The 17,727-nt window shown below is 41.1% G+C and overlaps 1 protein-coding gene across 3 annotated transcripts in view; it reads left to right on the top strand.

Moving 5' to 3' along the window:
- Positions 1-12,188, top strand: part of phf1 (PHD finger protein 1) — a 50,266-nt gene extending 38,078 nt beyond the window's left edge. For all 3 annotated transcript variants that reach the window (XM_054740861.2, XM_054740862.2, XM_070550994.1), the window contains 4 exons: positions 2,335-2,413; positions 3,486-3,601; positions 9,681-9,770; positions 11,708-12,188. In XM_054740861.2, coding sequence (XP_054596836.1) covers positions 2,335-2,413; positions 3,486-3,601; positions 9,681-9,770; positions 11,708-12,053 — 631 coding nt within the window. In that variant the 3' untranslated portion in view covers positions 12,054-12,188. The remainder of the gene's footprint in view (positions 1-2,334; positions 2,414-3,485; positions 3,602-9,680; positions 9,771-11,707) is intronic.
- Positions 12,189-17,727: the final 5,539 nt, after the last annotated feature.

Below are 17,727 nucleotides of genomic sequence, written 5' to 3'. Positions count from 1 at the left end.
AGATAGCTCAAGGCTGCACCTTTGGCAGCAACTGCTAGCTTTGTAGCAGAAAAACACTAAATTAACCTTTGTGCGCACAGGTTTTAGCGTTTTAAGATTGCACGGAATGCCGTGACTGATGCTTAAAATACTATTCCTTTCAGTATTTTAGCAAAAGCTGGTGCGTTGCCGTAGCAACGTCTTACAACACTTGCAGTGTTAAATATGCTAGTTATTCCTTCAGAATATTAGCAAACAAGGTGTTATCAGTCTTTGAGTGAAGGTTTCAGTTAGTTACAATAGCCACTGTGAGTTAAAGTCGCTAAATTAGCAGTTAATTTTAGCCTAAAAGGGTTAGTCAGAATTACTTACACGCTGCACCTTTAATGAGGAACTGAATTTTAACCTAAAAGGTTAGCCAGAATTAATTACACGTTGCACCTTTAAGGAAAAACTGAATTTTAACCTAAAAGGTTAGCCAGAATTAATTACACGTTGCACCTTTAAGGAAAAGCTGAATTTTAACCTAAAAGGTTAACCAGAATTAATTTACACGTTGCACCTTTAAAGAAGCACTGAGTTACTGGTGAGAGTTCGATGCAGCTTCCTGCTCAGCGAAATCAGCACCACTCTGTTGCTGGTTCAAGGCTGAACAACGGATTATTTTTAATTCAAGCTCTTTGGATTTATTTGTTTGTTTGTGCCGGATAGAAATCTCTGTGTATCCAAGCCTCACACGGCCGCACCAATAAAATGTTGGGGTTATTAGGAGCGAACAATTCGTAAGCGTTAACTTACTTTTGGATTCTTCAATAAATTCTGTAAATATGTAAATATTTACTGATTTATTAATTAATTAAGATATTCTTAGATATACGGGGCACCATTCCCCTTTTTCCGGGGAAAAATTGAATCCAAAACTCTTATCAGTCTTTCTTGAAGTTCGTAGAATCCTTGGAGCAGAGACTTCTCTTCGACACAACAAAGCTACTGGACACAAAAATCTGAATTTTATAACATTTAATTAACAATTTGTCAAATGAATAAACAGTGGAATAGATGAATAATAACCGTGTGATATGATTGAAGATGGATGTGTTTGCATGTGATGGAGGATGTATGAATGGGGTCCTTTGTTCTCACAAAGGAGTAGTGTGTATGTGTGTGTGTGTGCGTGTGTATGGATTCAAAATGGAGTCTTGAATACAAGATGGCTGACCCCTTTGTCTGGCTAAAGTGTGGGTGGCAACTTGCACTTTAACTTCCAAAGCACTTAGAATCAGTAGTAACTTAACCTTAAATCACTCAAAACATTTCAAAAGATCATGAAACAACACAAAAGATTAATCACAAATTAATATCTTTTAGTTTCAGCCTGGCCATGACAGAAACCATTTTAAGATACCAAACAATGATCAATAAGCAGTTTATTCTTCAAAATGACCCGACGGACGTGTTTGGGACGAAAGAGGAAAACACGAAGCTACTTTTAAGCAATAGACGCGGTTTATTGCTTATTCGAGACTATAGAGGAAACGGGAGAAGGAAAGAATGAGAGAAAGAGATGAGTTTCTGATCACCAGAACAGTGAAGCGTCCCTCACTGTTTTGATTTGACGGTTCTCCGTGTTTCTCCGCAGCTTTCAGCGTCATCCGCCGGTTTGATGCTTTCTCCGTTGTTTGGCTCCACGAGTGTTTCTCCACGGCTGGACACAAAGAAAACGAAGTTCCTTTTGGGCTGAGTTTGACAACTTACAGCGTTTCTGAGAGCTGGATGGAGTTGTTGTTTCCCTCCGCAGTTCTGTGTCCTCAAACATCAGCTGGAGGGGAGCAGAAACGAGCAGATCTGATGGGCTTGCAGTTTAGTTTCCAGCAGTTCCGTGGCTCAACTTGGCACTTAGAGCTTCCGCGTGCTCAAAGAAGTCGGAGCGTTCGACAAGCGTGTCCTCACCGCCAGGTATCCTGGGCAAAAGAACAAGGTTTCTTTGTCTCTGCTGAAGATTTATGGTCTTAGTTTGCGGGAAAACTCCACGGCTTCCCGCACATGCGCAGAACGTGTTTCTGGTACTAGGCGGTGACGTCATCACAATGCTTCCGTGTGCAAAGCATCATGGGAAATGAAGTTTCTTGGCGCTGATGTGATTATTTGCTTTTCAGAGCAATTTAAGCACAGTCATTTTGGAGAAAATCACTGCATAGTAATTTCCTCATGAGGTCAGACCCTCAACAGATCAAAGGAAATACCCTGACATGTTAGAACCACCATCAGCAGACCCTCATGCAGCCATGATGAGAAATCAAACCCATCCAGAGAGGAAGGTGTTTGCTAATGTATGCGTGTGTTTTCTCCCCTCAGCCCATTGTCACTACCCTGCCAGAGAAGAGTTGGAGGGCCGGAGTCTCGTAAATCAAAGCGTCGCATCATGGAGACACAGGTCAGCGCCTCTGTCTCAGGAGGAGGGGGGTGGGGGTCTGGGCCACTATTCCTGGCTTACATTTTCTTCCTCTTATTTTTTTTAAATGCACCCAGGTAAACATCCTTGTGTGACCCAAATAACCCGTCATTCTCACAGAGCCGTCTCCTTCAGCCTTGCTGCTCCTTTCACACTCCGCTGCCTCTGTGTTTGTTCTCTCCTCCCAGCAGGAACCTTAAAGCCTGCTAATGTGTTAGAGAACACAAATAGATTAAAAGTAGCTTTGAGAAACGTGGTGGCGCTCCGCTAAAATGTATAATTCAGATCCAATCTTGCTAAAACCTGCTCTTGTATTTCAGCAACACCTGCGATTCAACGACACATTTATCAGCATCATCAGAGCCGATTCCCAGCGGACGGCTCTGAAACAAGCAGTCTCACATGTGCTGGTTACTATTTTTACTCTGCATTCTTAAGCGTGAACGTTCGTCGTGCTTTGTTCCTCCTACACATCGCTCTGATCTGTGTATGTGCACGTAGTGAAATCCTGGAACAATACGCTCTGCACTGCTCCTGTTTTTCTCTCCACTTTGGCTCATCCAAGCTCCATTGTTCTCCTCTGACGGATGCTAATCTCAGTCTGTCTTGGAGGAGTAGGTCTGAGGAAAGTGAGATGGGTAAGAATGCTGATATGCGGAGTCTGGGATCACTTCCAAGTGCACTTTGCAGTCAATTACATTTTGGCCAGGTGGCGCTGGCACCTTGACAGCGCTACTCTGACAGAACGTCTCTGTTTAAAGGTGCAGACATAAACCGAAGCCTCTGATTAATAATCTCCCATCATAACCGCCATGCTACAGAAGTGGCTCGGTGTGCTGCTGTGTGGTGACCACCTCCTAGGTGATGCTTTTACTTTGTATGAGTCAGCAGCAGCTTCCTCACTAACCCTTTGGGCTGTGGACAGTTTACAAAAAACACAAAATACCCCAAAACCTGAACTTGACACTCGAGCGAGCACAAAGGTAACAGTTTTGGAGGGACTGATGATGTTGGTTCAGACACCAGCTGATCCCTGTGTCTCCCCTCTGCCCAGACCTGTCAACCCCCGGTTACTGCCAACCCTGTTGAGCTGCTGCCATGTTGCCATGGCTACATGGGAGGAGCCAACCTTTACAACTCCAGGAAGTCGGAGGAGGAGCTTAACATGTGGTAAGGGCTGTCTGTACAGGTTGTTTTTGCTTTGTTCTCTAATATTATTATTTATTCTTATTTTTTTTCACCAGCTGAAGGTTAACCACAACACTTTGTTTTGAAATATTACTGATATGTGATCATTTCTTATCTTATGTTTTTTAACAACACTGGAAAAAAATAAATAAATACAACATACCTGAGTGTGGCTCACTGCAGCTCACTACTGAATGCTTTTGTTTAAATATTTATGTGGTATTTATTTTCACAATAACAAGAAATGTATTTTTTGCATTCCTATAAAACATATTTTCCAGGTCCACTTACATTTCAATTAAAGCTACAACCCAGAGTATTTTTTTCTCAGTGTCACCATCTAGAGGCTCACAAGTGTATCTCACATTTTTTCTCACCATTTTTGTATTCACAGCCAAAATCAATGCCTCTCGTTCATGAACGTGCACCTCTAGCTGGATAACAGCATTAAAATGCACTGTTATATTACTATTCTCACTTTATACTGTTCATTTATAAATTCCTATGTACAGTTCCTTCTAAAAAAAATTAGCATATTGTGATAAAGTTCATTATTGTCTGTAATGTACTGATAAACATTAGACTTTCATATATATTAGATTCATTACACACAACTAGGGATGCCCCGATCAGGTATTTTTGCCCTCGAGTACGAGTACGAGTCATTTGATTTTGAGAATCTGCCGATACAGAGTCCCGATCCGATACTTTTGATACATAAAAAATAAATAAATAAAGAAAAGGAAGAAACAGTTCCATAATGTTCCTTATTTTTTATTTAATTCACTTTTTATTTTAATCTGTGAGGTAGCTTGAACAATCAATTAATAAATAACATAAATTCTTCACTTTTGGACTTTATTGCAAATTTAAAAAGTCTTAATATAAAAACAGATAGCACTTCAACTTAAAATACCTGGCAGGGGTCTATTTTGCCTCGGCCCCCAAAATGCTTAGATACGTCCCTGGGCATGGGATGGAGTTTTGAAGATGATCTGAATTGTATCAACTATATAAATACTACATGCTGATAAATTATTGCCTTATACAGGTACAAATGTGTAGTGGGATAAATGACCTACATTTTATTTTTTAAGAACTTTGTTTGGTTTTGTTTTCTTGGTTTTTATTTTCCTATCTTCCTGTCCTGTCTGTCTCTGATCTTCCTGCATCCCCACAGTCCTCCAGAAAAACTCCTGCCTGCTTCCTTCTTTTTCACCTCACAAGTAACTTTTTAATTAGCAGATCAAATTGATCTATTGACCGCAAAAAAAGTGGAGTGTGCGCTGCGCTGCCTGGCAGCGCCAGTGACTAGCGCTGCAGCGGGGGCACGTCATGCTCAAATAGACTGAACTCACCAGAGAGAAAATGGACACGAATGATTGTGCGTTAATTGTATATGTTTTGGTGACGCCACTTAGAAACTTAGAAAATGTTACTGTGGCCGTGTGCAGAACACAGCTGGAGTTCATGAATAATCAGCGGTCTGCCTGCCGCTCTCTGCGTCTCTGCTCAAAAGAATCCCCGCTACACTGAGTCCATATAATATAGGTAGAAACTGGATCTTTTTTGTGCTTCTTCTGGCTGTGTAAGTTAAGGGCATCAGGGGAGCCTGACAACCTTTAAGGAGAACCAAGTTGCCCTCCTGTAATTTGAACCCAATATCCGAGTCCGGATCAGGGCTTGGATCGGGAAGTAAAGCACGAGTCCCGATCAGTCTGAAACCACGTGATCGGGACCGATTTCCGATCATGTGATTGGATCGGGATATCCCTGCACACAACTGAAGTAGTTCAAGCCTTTTATTGTTTCTAATGATGATGATTTTAGCATACAGCTCATGAAAACCCAAAATCCATATCTCAAAGAATTAGCATATTTCTTCCGACCAATAAAAGAAAAGCGGTTTTAATACAAAAAAGTCAACCTTCAAATAATTATGTTCAGTTATGCACTCAATACTTGGTCGGGAATCCCTTTGCAGAAATCCCTGCTTCAATGCGGCGTGGCATGGAGGCAATCAGCCTGTGGCACTGCTGAGGTGTTATGGAGGACCAGGATGCTTCGATAGCGGCCTTAAGCTCATCCAGAGTGTTGGGTCCATCGACATACATTCATGGACAATGGGTTTCCATAGGCTCCAATAACACGTTTTTGTACTAAAATGGGAGGTGGCCACCACCGCCATTTTGACTGTGTCACAGGTTCCATCAAGCCCAGACAATTCCATAAAAGGGAAGAGAGGAGCTGAGGGTGGAGCTGTAAGGCTGGGATCAACTGACGACACCCGATGTCGGTACAGGATCTGCTCGGGTGCAAGATCGGCTCGGGTGCAAGATCGGCTCGGGTCCTTCGACTGCCGATGACGTCAAAGTACGGCAAACCCACTCGGACAAAATACAATACACATCTTTATACTGTTGGAAAGAATTTAGCAGTTTCGTTATTAAAATAATGTTAAGACGTAAGTTTGTGTTTATAATGGTATTTGTAAAATAAAACACTATATTGTATTCATAATGTTGAACTCCTCTTTCAGCACATCCCTTGAAAGATCATCTGTATTAGCAACACCTGTGAAATTGTATTTGCAGGAAAGAAGTGTGTCCCGTTTATTGAAGTATTTTGTGTTTAGTTTTTGACGTCTTGTCCATGCGTAGTTCAGTTACGCTCATAGCTGCTATAGCCAAAACACTGGAGTGAAAAGTTTTCTGGCTTTACTAAAATACCTGTCTGTACTTATTTGATTGATGGTAGTTTTACTTTCTATTAGATTCCAAATGTAATCATTTGGCATGTTTCTAATTCATAATTTGTAAGAATGTAATCGGTGATATTAGCATTAGCATTCCTATGGGTTTTTCCACGTTTATTAGCATTGCACTAACCACTCGCTGCCAAATTGCAGCCTTTGCGATTAGAAAATCTCCTTTTGTCACATCGCAATTTAATTGCACACGCAGTTAATCGTTCAGCCCTAATATACATGCAGCTCTACGCTAAAAGTGTATTTTCAAAGAGGTAATGATGGATTTCTTTGTAAAAGTTGTCCATCTTTCCAACAGAAAGATTTGCCTGGACCAACGTAACATGATAACGACGTAACGTGATTACGTAATTCCGTAAGGTTCATGTTCAGCCAATCAACTACTTTGACGTCACCGGCAGTCGACGGACCCTGAGCCGATCTTGCACCCGAGCAGATCTTGTACCGACACCGGTCGAACTAGCTACAAGCTAACCTGAAGCTAACCCAAAGCTAATGCGGAGGTGGGAGCTAAGCTAACGGAGGTAGCAACCTAGCTACAACCGGAGTTAACTGTGCACAACACCAGAGCTTCTGAGTCAGAGGTACGCCGGGCTGACCGCTGGGTAAAACCGGGTGGAACACAGAGGTCTTCGAGACCTCCACAAGCCGGCAGCCACACAGCAGACAAGCTCCGCTGCGATCTGAGATGTGCAGAGCTGCCGCTGGGGAGAACCGGGTGGAAAGGTTTCCATCCCAGAGCTCCACAAGCCGTCAGCCCGCGCAGCACACAGAAGCCTCGATCAGACAGAGATGCGCCGAGCTGCAGGGAGACCCAGCCATCAGCCCGCGCAGCAGACAGAAACCGCAATCAGACAGAGATGCACCGGGCTGCCCGGAGGGGAGAACCGGGTGGAAAACATGGGTCTCCCGAGAGCTCCACAAGCCGATAGTCGGAACCCAGCTCCACCAACATGTTATATTTCAACCCATTTTCTAAAGTGCAGCATTATGTTAAATGCACTGGGGTTTACCCTATTAAATTTAAATTTCATGGTTAAACAGTACATGTTAAAATCTAAGCTCAGCTCTGCAGTGACCTAAAATACATAAATATAATTTTACGTACCGAAAAAAATGAAGTGGAGACTCCTTGGACGCTCTATTAGTGCAATTAATGCCACAGCAAGTCATTTTGTACAACAATTGCACTAAAAGTATCCAAAAAAGAACGCACAAACACAGAGACTCAAAATCCCGGAGCAGTTTCCAAGCCAGACCGAGGCTCTACTGAGGCCTCTCCACGGAGCTAGCTCTGTGGTCACGTGGGTCGGATGCTCATTAATTATACAGAATTTTAGGCTTTTAATACACTTAAACAGAAGAGTGAGAGAAAAAATTCACCCCCTCCGAGCTGTCATGAGTGTAAACTAGATCATTTAAACCAAAAACATGTTTTGGTACCAGGCTGTAAACATGTTTATTTCTGCTGTGAAATTGGTATTTTTAACATGGGAGTCAATGAGGATTTGCTCGCTTCTGATACCAGCCCCCAGCGGATGAGGGTGGAACTGCAATTTTTGGTACTTCCGGGTTGAGACCAATTTTAGAGCCGCTTTGTGGGGGCTTGGTTGGGTCTTGCGTCTCTCAATTTTCTCTTCACAATGTCCCACGGATTCTCTATGGGGTTCAGGTCAGGAAAGTTGGCAGGCCAATTGAGCACAGTAATACCATGGTCAGTAAACCATTTACCAGTGGTTTTGGCTCTGTGACCAGGTGCCAGGTCACGCTGAAAAATTAAATCTTCATCTCCATAAAGCTTTTCAGCAGATGGAAGCATGAAGTGCTCCAAAATCTCCTGATAGCTAGCTGCATTGACCCTGCCCTTGATAAAACACAGTGGACCAACACCAGCAGCTGACATGGCACCCCAGACCATCACTGACTGTGGGGACTTGACACTGGACTTCAGGCATTTTGGCATTTCCCTCTGCCCAGTCTTCCTACAGACTCTGGCACCTTGATTTCTGAATTACATGCAAAATTTGCTTTCATCTGAAAAAAGTACTTCGGACCACTGAGCAACAGTCCAGTGCTGCTTCTCTGTAGCCCAGGTCAGGCGCTTCTGCCACTGTTTCTGGTTCAAAAGTGGCTTGACCTGGAGAATGCAGTACCTGTAGCCCATTTCCTGCACACGCCTGTACGCGTTGGCTATGGATGTTTCTACTCCAGACTCAGTCCACTGCTTCTACAGGTCCCCCAAGGTCTGGAATCGGTCCTTCTCCACAATCTTCCTCTTATCGTTGTGCAGCGTTTTCTGCCACACTTTTTACTTCCCACAGACTTTCCACTGAGGTGCCTTGATACAGCACTCTGGGAACAGCCCAAAAATTTCTTTGTGTGTCTTACCCTCTTGCTTGAGGGTGTCAATGATGGCCTTCTGGACAGCAGTCAGTTTGGCAGTCTTGCCCATGATTGCGGTTTTGAGTAATGAACCAGGCTGGGAGTTTTTAAAAGCCTCAGGAATCTTTTGCAGGTGTTAAGAGTTAATTAGTTGATTCAGATGATTAGGTTAGTAGCTCATTTAGAGAGCCTTTTCATGATATGCTAATTTTTTTAGAAGAATTTTGGGTTTTCATGAGCTGAATGCCAAAACCATCAATATTAGAAACAATTAAAGGCTTGAACTACTTCAGTAGTGTGTAATGAATCTAATATATATGAAAGTCTAATGTTTATCAGTACATTACAGAAAATAATGAACTTTAGCACAATATGCAAATTTTTCTGGAAGGACCTGTATATATATATATATATATATATATATATATATATATATATATATATATATATATATATATATATATATATATATATATATATATATACACAGTGGTCATTTGAAATTGCATGGGGCTGTATGGGACAGGCTTAGCAAAAAAGAAAAAAAAACCTGTTGCCTGCTTTATATCACGGTAAGACTATCACTTTTATGGATTTCTAAAAAAACAATCATAAGTAATTCCTGAAAGGGGAATACAATGGATTGCTGCTTTAACCCAGATCTACTTCAAAATGTCTTAATTTTTTTCTTTTAATTTATTTCTTTTACTTAAATATCTATTTTCATTTTAAATTATATTTTTAATAAAGAATTTGGTTTAAGTTGCAAATCAGGCATGCTAAAGTCATCAAATGTGGTCTCTCACCTTGTAAAGGGTTGAAAAAAAGTCAAATAACAGCTTCAAAAAACATGATTTTTTTGGGTGGATTAAAGTCGTAATCATTGATGCGTTGTTCTGTCCTCACTTTCAGCCCTCCTCCCAAACGAATGTATGCCTTCTACCACAGCACTTACAACGGAAACACTACTGCATTTCCCAGGAATCTTCATCACTACAACAGGTTTCCCTCTCTATTCTTCTCATTATTATCATTAAAGGTAGGGTAGGAGTTTCTGAGAAAGCCATTCTAGTTCTTAACGTGTTGCACCTACATTACTGCATAACTAGGGATGTCCTTACACAACTTTTTCACTTCCGATACTAGGGATGTAAGAAAATATCGATTTGGCAATATAACGTGTCCCCCCCCCAGCGATATTGTAGCAATATTCAAAAGCCGTGTATCAAAAATATTGATATCGCAATGTATCATATTTTTTCCTGCAATATTATATTGATGTTCAAAAGCCATGCATCTAATTTTTGGAAGAATTTACATGCAAACATTTTCTTTTCTTTTGATGCAATTCAAACGCTGACCACTAGTTGGCAGCAGTGTGCAATGGGTTTTGTTTCCACCATTGGAATGTAAACCCCTCTATTAAGGTTCAGATACCTCACGTTAAACATGTAAAGTATCAGTTTGGGCTGTTTATTGAATTTTCCTATAAATCAGTCTAAAAAAATTGCTAATGTTGTTTGAATGTATCGCAATAAATCGTGATATATTGTATCTTCTCCCCTGTATCGTGATACGTATCGTATCGCCATACTTTCACTATACACATCCCTATCCGATACAATACCAATACTGCAGCCTTCAGTATTGACTGATACCAATCCGATATGAAATCAGCACAAATCATACAGACTTATACTTATTTCGTAGTGTGGAATTTATGAAAGGCTTAATCTAGTGATATTACTCAATCGGAGAACAAGAGCCAATAACAGTAAGTATGAAAAAAAGACAATTTCTTTTAACCATTGGTTGCAAAAATGTAAACCTTAACGGACTGCTTATATCAGAGATTTTTGATGCAGTCCGATATAATTCGATACAGTGTTTTTGGGCCGATATCGAATTCCTTCCGATATTGATATCGGAATGGGACATCTCTTTGTATAACAATGAAGTATGCTGGCTAATGTATGCTGGCTAATATAGTTAGCTCAGCTCTGTCACTTCCTCTTCAGCTGCTCTGAGCCAATTAGTGCACATAGAGGGGTATGGCAGAGCGGGGAGGGAAGGTCAGAAGAGCAGTGTGATGGATGGATCAGGATCCAGTCATTAAAGTTAATTGAGAAACTGTTTTTTACCTGATATTTTTTTAAGTATGATCTTACACTTTGAGTTTAACATGCAGGCTAAATGTGAAAATAGTCTTCTACTATTTCCTGCATTAGCCGCCGATAGAAATTAGAGGGGGAAATGCTTAGGTGAGAAAAAGCCACACAGATCTACATCACACGGTAAAGTTAGCATACATGGACTCACCCATCTGGGCTCACGACGGGAAAGACTGTTGTTGATTTAGTATCCAGCAGAGAACAGAGCACATCTTGGCTAGTAGAAGCTAACTGTTAGCTTTAGCAACTCCACCAAACAGCAGAACTTCTTCAGGCTTGAGGTATTTGTGAAGACAAAACATCAACGTTGCAAAGAAAATGGAGTCAGTGGTAGAGTCGCTGTTAGCCAATCAGAGGCAAGATGTCTGAATATGAGGAAATGAGACTCCAAAACCTGCCGTCTGCCGCTCCCCTCTCCTCTGGCTCACTTCTAGTTTCTGAAACAGAAGCGCCAGTTTCCCCCACAAAGGTCGACTCATTCATTTAAACTAGAGACGACTGCAAATGTGTTGGGAAAAAAAAACGTGTGAAATTGGTCATTAAGAAAGTGACGTTCACTGTTATTGGAGGAGGATTTTCTGGGATGATTTCATTTATTGGTTGCCATCAGTGTGTGGAGAGCATTTCTAACAAATGGCAAAAAGGCTTCAGAAAATGACCTCTTACCCTTTCTTTAAAAAAGTCAAATTTAAATATCTGATAAACAAATTATTTATTTGTGTCTGAAAGAATAGTCACGATGGTGTAAACTGATTTATTTTCTTCCAGCACGGCAGACACCTGCAGACTTACACCAGCGTGCTTCCCTTATTCCTTTGACTCCAGTGGAAACCATCACCACCATCTCTACCAGCACCACCACCACCAGCACCAGCCAGGCCAGAAGCAGCTGGAGCCCCTCGTCCTGCGTGACGTCCCTCCCTATCAGGCCGGTGTGGGCGCGGGGGGAGGTGTTGGAGCAGGAGGCAGAGCAGGGATGGGGATGGGAGGGGGTGATGGGACTGTAGCCAGGAGCTGGGGAGGCGGGGAGGCGGTGAGGATCCTGGCGAGGCGTGTCACACCAGATGGGAAAGTGCAGTACCTGGTAGAGTGGGACAACGTGAGTTTGTACTGAAGCAGGAGGCACAGTGACTGTTGTGTATTTAATACGTGTTCAAAAAAAAAAAAAGAAGCGTCCGTGTTCCAGATCCAGGTCCTCCTCAGTTCCACGCTCTAACCTCACTACTCGTGACTAAATGTGGTGTCCCTCTGATATTTGTACTGTTCCCTTTGGAAGATGCCTTTTACAGTGACACTATTTTAGCCTGCTGATGGTTTGTTTAAAGTCGGAGACGCATCATAGAACAAAACGTTGCTCAACATTAGAGAAGAAAACTCGTCTTTTTCCTTTTGCATCAGAAATGTTGCTTATTTTCCTGCTTTGCCATAAATATCCTAGAAAGAAGAATGTTTCTGTTAGATTCAGCAGGACACTTGGACTGAGTGGAAAATGAGAATAAAACTAAACCCTGTGGAAGTTTTATGATGACATGAGTTTATTCCAGGAAGAACGAATCCAACCTGTTTTTGACACCACGTCTTCAGCTCTTTTGTTCTTGCATTTAACACAAAAGTCAAAACACTTTGTAAATGTTGATATTTACTCCTCTGATATGTAAAGGATGTTCTGGCATCGAGGGTCTGCAGTAGTTTGTTTTTCTGTCTCTGCAAACTCAAACGGGTCATGAGTCTGGTCCAGAACCTGTCCGGGCTTTGTGATGCCAGCAGAGCGTAGTTCTGATGGATGTCTCTGTTCCTGATGCAGGTGTGGCTTTAACCCTCCCACTGTCCTCATGGGTGACCCCGCGAGGAAAGTAGGATTGATGGTTTACCCCTTGAGATCCATGTGGCAGGGGTGAGGTGGTGCTCACTCCTCACCCCTGCCACATGAACCCAAGGGATTAACCATCAACCCTGCTCAATGGTCAACTCTCCTCGCGGGGTCACCCATTAGGACAGTGTGAGGGTTACAGGCCCTGCTGTACTTTTCCTCATTAATGCTCTGTTCCAAGGTGGCACCATCACACATCTGGGCTCATGGACTTGTTTGTTTCTCACAACCATTTCTTCCCTCGTACATCTGGAATACGGATCTGTCCGACCACCTGAGGTTCTGATTCATCCCACATGAAGCCCAGAGAAGCTGGTGCCTGGGATTAGTGCTCTGGGTTTTAGAACAGTTTCCTGATGGTTCTGGATGTGACCACTTCCTTCATGGTCCTTTAAGAGATAAAACATACTAGTTACAAGTCACTGACCTAACTTTTTTATTACAATAATCAGAGGATTCAGAAAACTAAGGAAAAATGCTGTTCTGAATCTAAATGTGTCTAAAAGTTTAGCTGAGGGTTTCCTGATGAACAAAACTCTGCAGTCTGCCAGGAAGTAGTCTGTTCCATTCCTAAACATAGTCCGTGACCCTACCAGACCCTTTCTGAACTGCTCAGCTGTGTGCAGGAAGAGGAACAAAAAAAGCAGGAGCTCAATAAAACATAATTTAATTCGTACTAAAGCAGACGCCCATAAAGAATGAAAACAGATTCATAATCTTTTTCCCAAATTTGAACAAACAACAAAAGTGGCCATCGCTCAGGGCTTTAAGTGACTGTGTGTATTTTTCCTGGCGATCGTTGCACGCAAGCAGTATTTTTGTGTTGGAGGAAGATCTTACCAACGGATGCCAATTAGGGTCAAAAAGCCCTGGGGGGTGCTAACTTTAGCTAAATAACAAGCATATCAGAATCCCTTTCATCAATGGCAACAAGTGAAGAAGTAAACGTGTAAAACAACATTTAAGAATGGCGAACATTTTGTAACCATTTGTTACAAATCAGTAAATGCATTTTGTCCTCATGGGCTCCTGTAGAAGGAAACATGGCATCTAATATGGTGTCGCCCTGAGACTTAGGCCCAATCCCAACACTCACTGCGCCCTGCGGTTTTCAGCAAAGTGCACTTGGAGAAAGTGCGCAGTAGGGTTCGAGTGCGTAGTACACAAGTGTGCAAATAATTGCTGAATTGAGATGGAGCATTGCATCATCGATCGCAACGCATGCCAGGATGCTGGTCACTGTTATGCTTTTTTCAGAAAACTTTATTAACAACTTTCAAACAACAAAACAATAATTTAAATTAATTTAATTAAATTAATTTTTCATTGCTGCTTTGTCTAAAACATTCAGAGCATCAACTAGTTGTCCTAAAGTTAACTAATTTCACTAGAAAATACATATTTTCAGAAAAGGAACCTGAGCCTTTTCTCCTGCAGCGATGACTTGTGGGTGATACCCTTGCCCGAGGTCAGCATCGCTGCGGACTTGGGTGAAGTGCAGATTAATGGTGCAATGGGGGCGTGGTCAACTTCTGCACATGAGAATCGGGACACCCTACGCACTCGCACCCCTGGCCGAGAATGCGCAATTGAAAGGCGTGAGGGTGCAAGTGCGAGTATTGGGATTGGGCCTTAGACCCGCTCCCATGTATTTTTGACCAGATTTTTATGGTTATATGATACAAAGCCGCCAATATTTCCCAACAACTGGCCATCATTTCATTCATTTTCAACAACGTTTTGATGGATATTTCCAGAGATTAATGGTAAAAAAAAAACTACACAGTCTCTTTATGTAGTGAATAAAAATAATACTGATTATTTAAAATGAGCACATCTCAGAATAATCGACCCAAAACTGTTTCATTCCTTTGTGCATCGAGTTCAGATTTATTTCCTTAAAAATGAGAACTTGTGAATTAAACTGCTGTTTTATTATTATTATTTAACTGCCTCTTCTGTATTTGTACACATTAAAATCAAACTGCTGATTGTAGAAGAACATTTATAACTTCAGTTAAATTACCTGGTGAAGAACTGATTTGTACATAAATTAAATGTTTTTACAATTATTGGTCCCATTTATTAGGATTATATCCAGGAACTCATTAAAGAACTGCTACTACAAACCATTTCTAGTAAAAAAAAAACATGATCCTCTATAATTATTACCATATATAGGGTTTTCCATCAGATTTTATTGGTTTTTATATCTGCAGCGTTTTAAGATTTAAGACCAACTGATTTTATATCCCTATGGAGGCTATTTTGTTTATTCTATAAATGAAACAAATTTATTCCCAAAATATTAAATCACTTTATTGACCTTTAACCTTTGGTGTGATTACATGAGTTAATTCAATGCTGATTGGCTGGTTTAACTGAATTAGCCAATCAAAAGATGAGACGCTTACAGTTTATGATGGACAGATGTGTGGAACAGAAGGCAGTTTGTTGTGTGACTGTATCAACCTAAATGTTTATAAAATTTAAACTTCCTCAAAAGTAATTTTTTATTGCATTGTTTCTTTGAGATTTAAGAGCTAAAATACTGTTTAAGTCTCAGAGTTTATATTTCTACTGCAGTTTATGTCTGAGGTAACAAGTCCAACTGTCAGTTTGATTCAAAATAATAAAGAAAACATGCAAAACATCAAATTAATGCATATGATTGTCTGATTTCTCTCCTCTGATTAAAAGTTAGATTTTGTGTTCTGTAGTTTTATTTTAGGATGATTGTGTTGAATCCCTATAGGTAGTGATGATTATGATGATGTGTGTGTGTGTGCGTGTGTGTGTTTGGTTCCACCAGGAACACTGACAGAACCAGTCTGACAGCATGAAGTAGGCTAAAGGATCTCAAAAAGCAAAACATAATGTTACTTTTTAAATAAATTCAAAAACAAGAAACCAGAAAATCCCTGCAGCCCTTCCCTGGTTCAAGTTAAGGTCATGATTGAACCCCTCTGATGATCCCAAAGACTTCTGGGTAAAAAGAGAACAAAGCAAAACTTTGTGGAAGGTGTGAGTCCTGTTCCATCTGGAGTCGAACTAAAACAGCAACAGTCACACTTGGTGGTCATGTGATGCTGCTTCAGGGCCACTTGCAGTAACATGGTATCTGGACAAAGCCCACCTATTCCTTTCTAAAAGATATTTTGAAGCCAAATGGGCGGTTCTCGCCACCGCCATCTTGGTCTTGCTGCATTCAATTCAATTCAGTTCAATTCAAAAATACTGTATTAATCCCAGAGGGAAATTGATTGCTGTAGTAGCTCATAATAATAACAATCAAGTCGTCAAAGAGTTGTTGTGTACTACAATGGCTGTTGGCAGGAAGGATCTCCAGTAGCGGTCAGTGTTGCAGTGAAACTGAAGAAGCCTCTGACTGAAGACACTCTTCCGTTGTCGGACAGTCTTGTGAAGAGAATGCTCAGGGTTGTCCATAATTTTATTGATTCTCTGGAGAATCCTTCTTTGCATTATCTCCTCCAGCGGTTCCGAAACTGCCGAAACTCTGGCTGAGTCCTTGAAAGGGCTTGGAGTTCCTCCATCTTGTTGGCCAGTGATGTCACATTGCCCATTATGATCAATGGAAGAGATGGTTTGAATTTCCTCTTTCTCTGTCTCCGTTTTGCTCCTGTTCTGCATCCATGCTTCTTGTGTTTTAGCTCATTTGGGATTTGTGGCTTCAGTTGAGGTATTTCAAACCAGACTGTTGCCATGGTTACGCATCATAACAAATGCTCAAAAAGTGAAAGTAGCTTAAAAAATAGCAGTAAAAATCCTCCAAGCTTCACAGCACCAGAAACAGAAAAGTAAAGTGTCCAAAAAAATACAGTTTTCCTTGAGAAACTAGAAGAAAAAATGCCCAAGAAAAGGCAAAACTTGCATATAGTCAACAGAGATAGTTCAACATGCAGCCGCCCAGAGCAGCGCAGTTCCGGATGTCTTGTCATGCCAATCCGTAAATAGAAAAAGATGTGGAGCTGTGAGGGTGGGAGCAAATGATTGACATCCATAAACGCTGAACCAATGTAGCTACGAGCTAACTGAGCTAACCCTCGAAGCTAACACTGAGGTTTTTGTTCGCTTTTAGTGAGAAAAACGCGGTTGAGCAAATCAAAAGTGAAGCAGCATAAACTCAAAGAGCTGCAGTGTTTCTGTGGTCTCCCTCAGAGAGCTCCATGGGCGACCAACACGACTACATCCTCACATGGAAGCCAGGCGTAAGCCAACTGTTCGGGGCTAGGAGACAGGAGGAGCCAGGCTGTAACTGATGGAACCATGAATTCTGCTCTCTAAGAGAACATCTGACCTACAACCTTTAACAGAGCATTTATGCTGGAAAACCCTCCAATATGGCGGAAATCAGACGATTCTGTAAAGAAGAGCGAGACAACACTCCACAGCGAGGGGTTAGAGGTCAGGCTGGTCTGGGCAGAATTCTTTCCTCGTTTAATTAAAACTTCGTTAAAAAATGAAGTTTTATATTACTTATTCTAACTGAGGGGGAATGGTGCATCTAAACAAAGGTAGAAAATGATAAAGGAATTTGTTTTCTACATCTGTTCTACTTTGTATCAATGATTTTATTTTAAATTTCTCCCAAATCAGATGTTTAAAACTGGCCACGCGTTTAACAAAAATATCTTCTGCATCAGTTCAACAGTTGATTTAAAGCCTAAAATAAATGCAAATGAATGAAAAACTAAAAATCACACAGATTCATAAATTATGTAAATGCAACTTTGTTCATTTTAAAGGTTTAAAATAGCAAGGCATTTAAAAAATTTAAACTGATTAATAAATGAGATATTAAAATTATTTTTGTATTGCTTCTTTATGAATGGAGATAAAATGTTTAGCATTCAGTCAACTGCAATCCACTGACTTTACAAGCAGTTACACTGATGAA

The sequence above is a fragment of the Nothobranchius furzeri genome, chromosome 5 (genome assembly GCF_043380555.1).
Source record: "Nothobranchius furzeri strain GRZ-AD chromosome 5, NfurGRZ-RIMD1, whole genome shotgun sequence".
Classification (NCBI taxonomy): Eukaryota; Metazoa; Chordata; class Actinopteri; order Cyprinodontiformes; family Nothobranchiidae; genus Nothobranchius; species Nothobranchius furzeri.
This window is presented reverse-complemented; position numbering and strand designations above follow the sequence as displayed.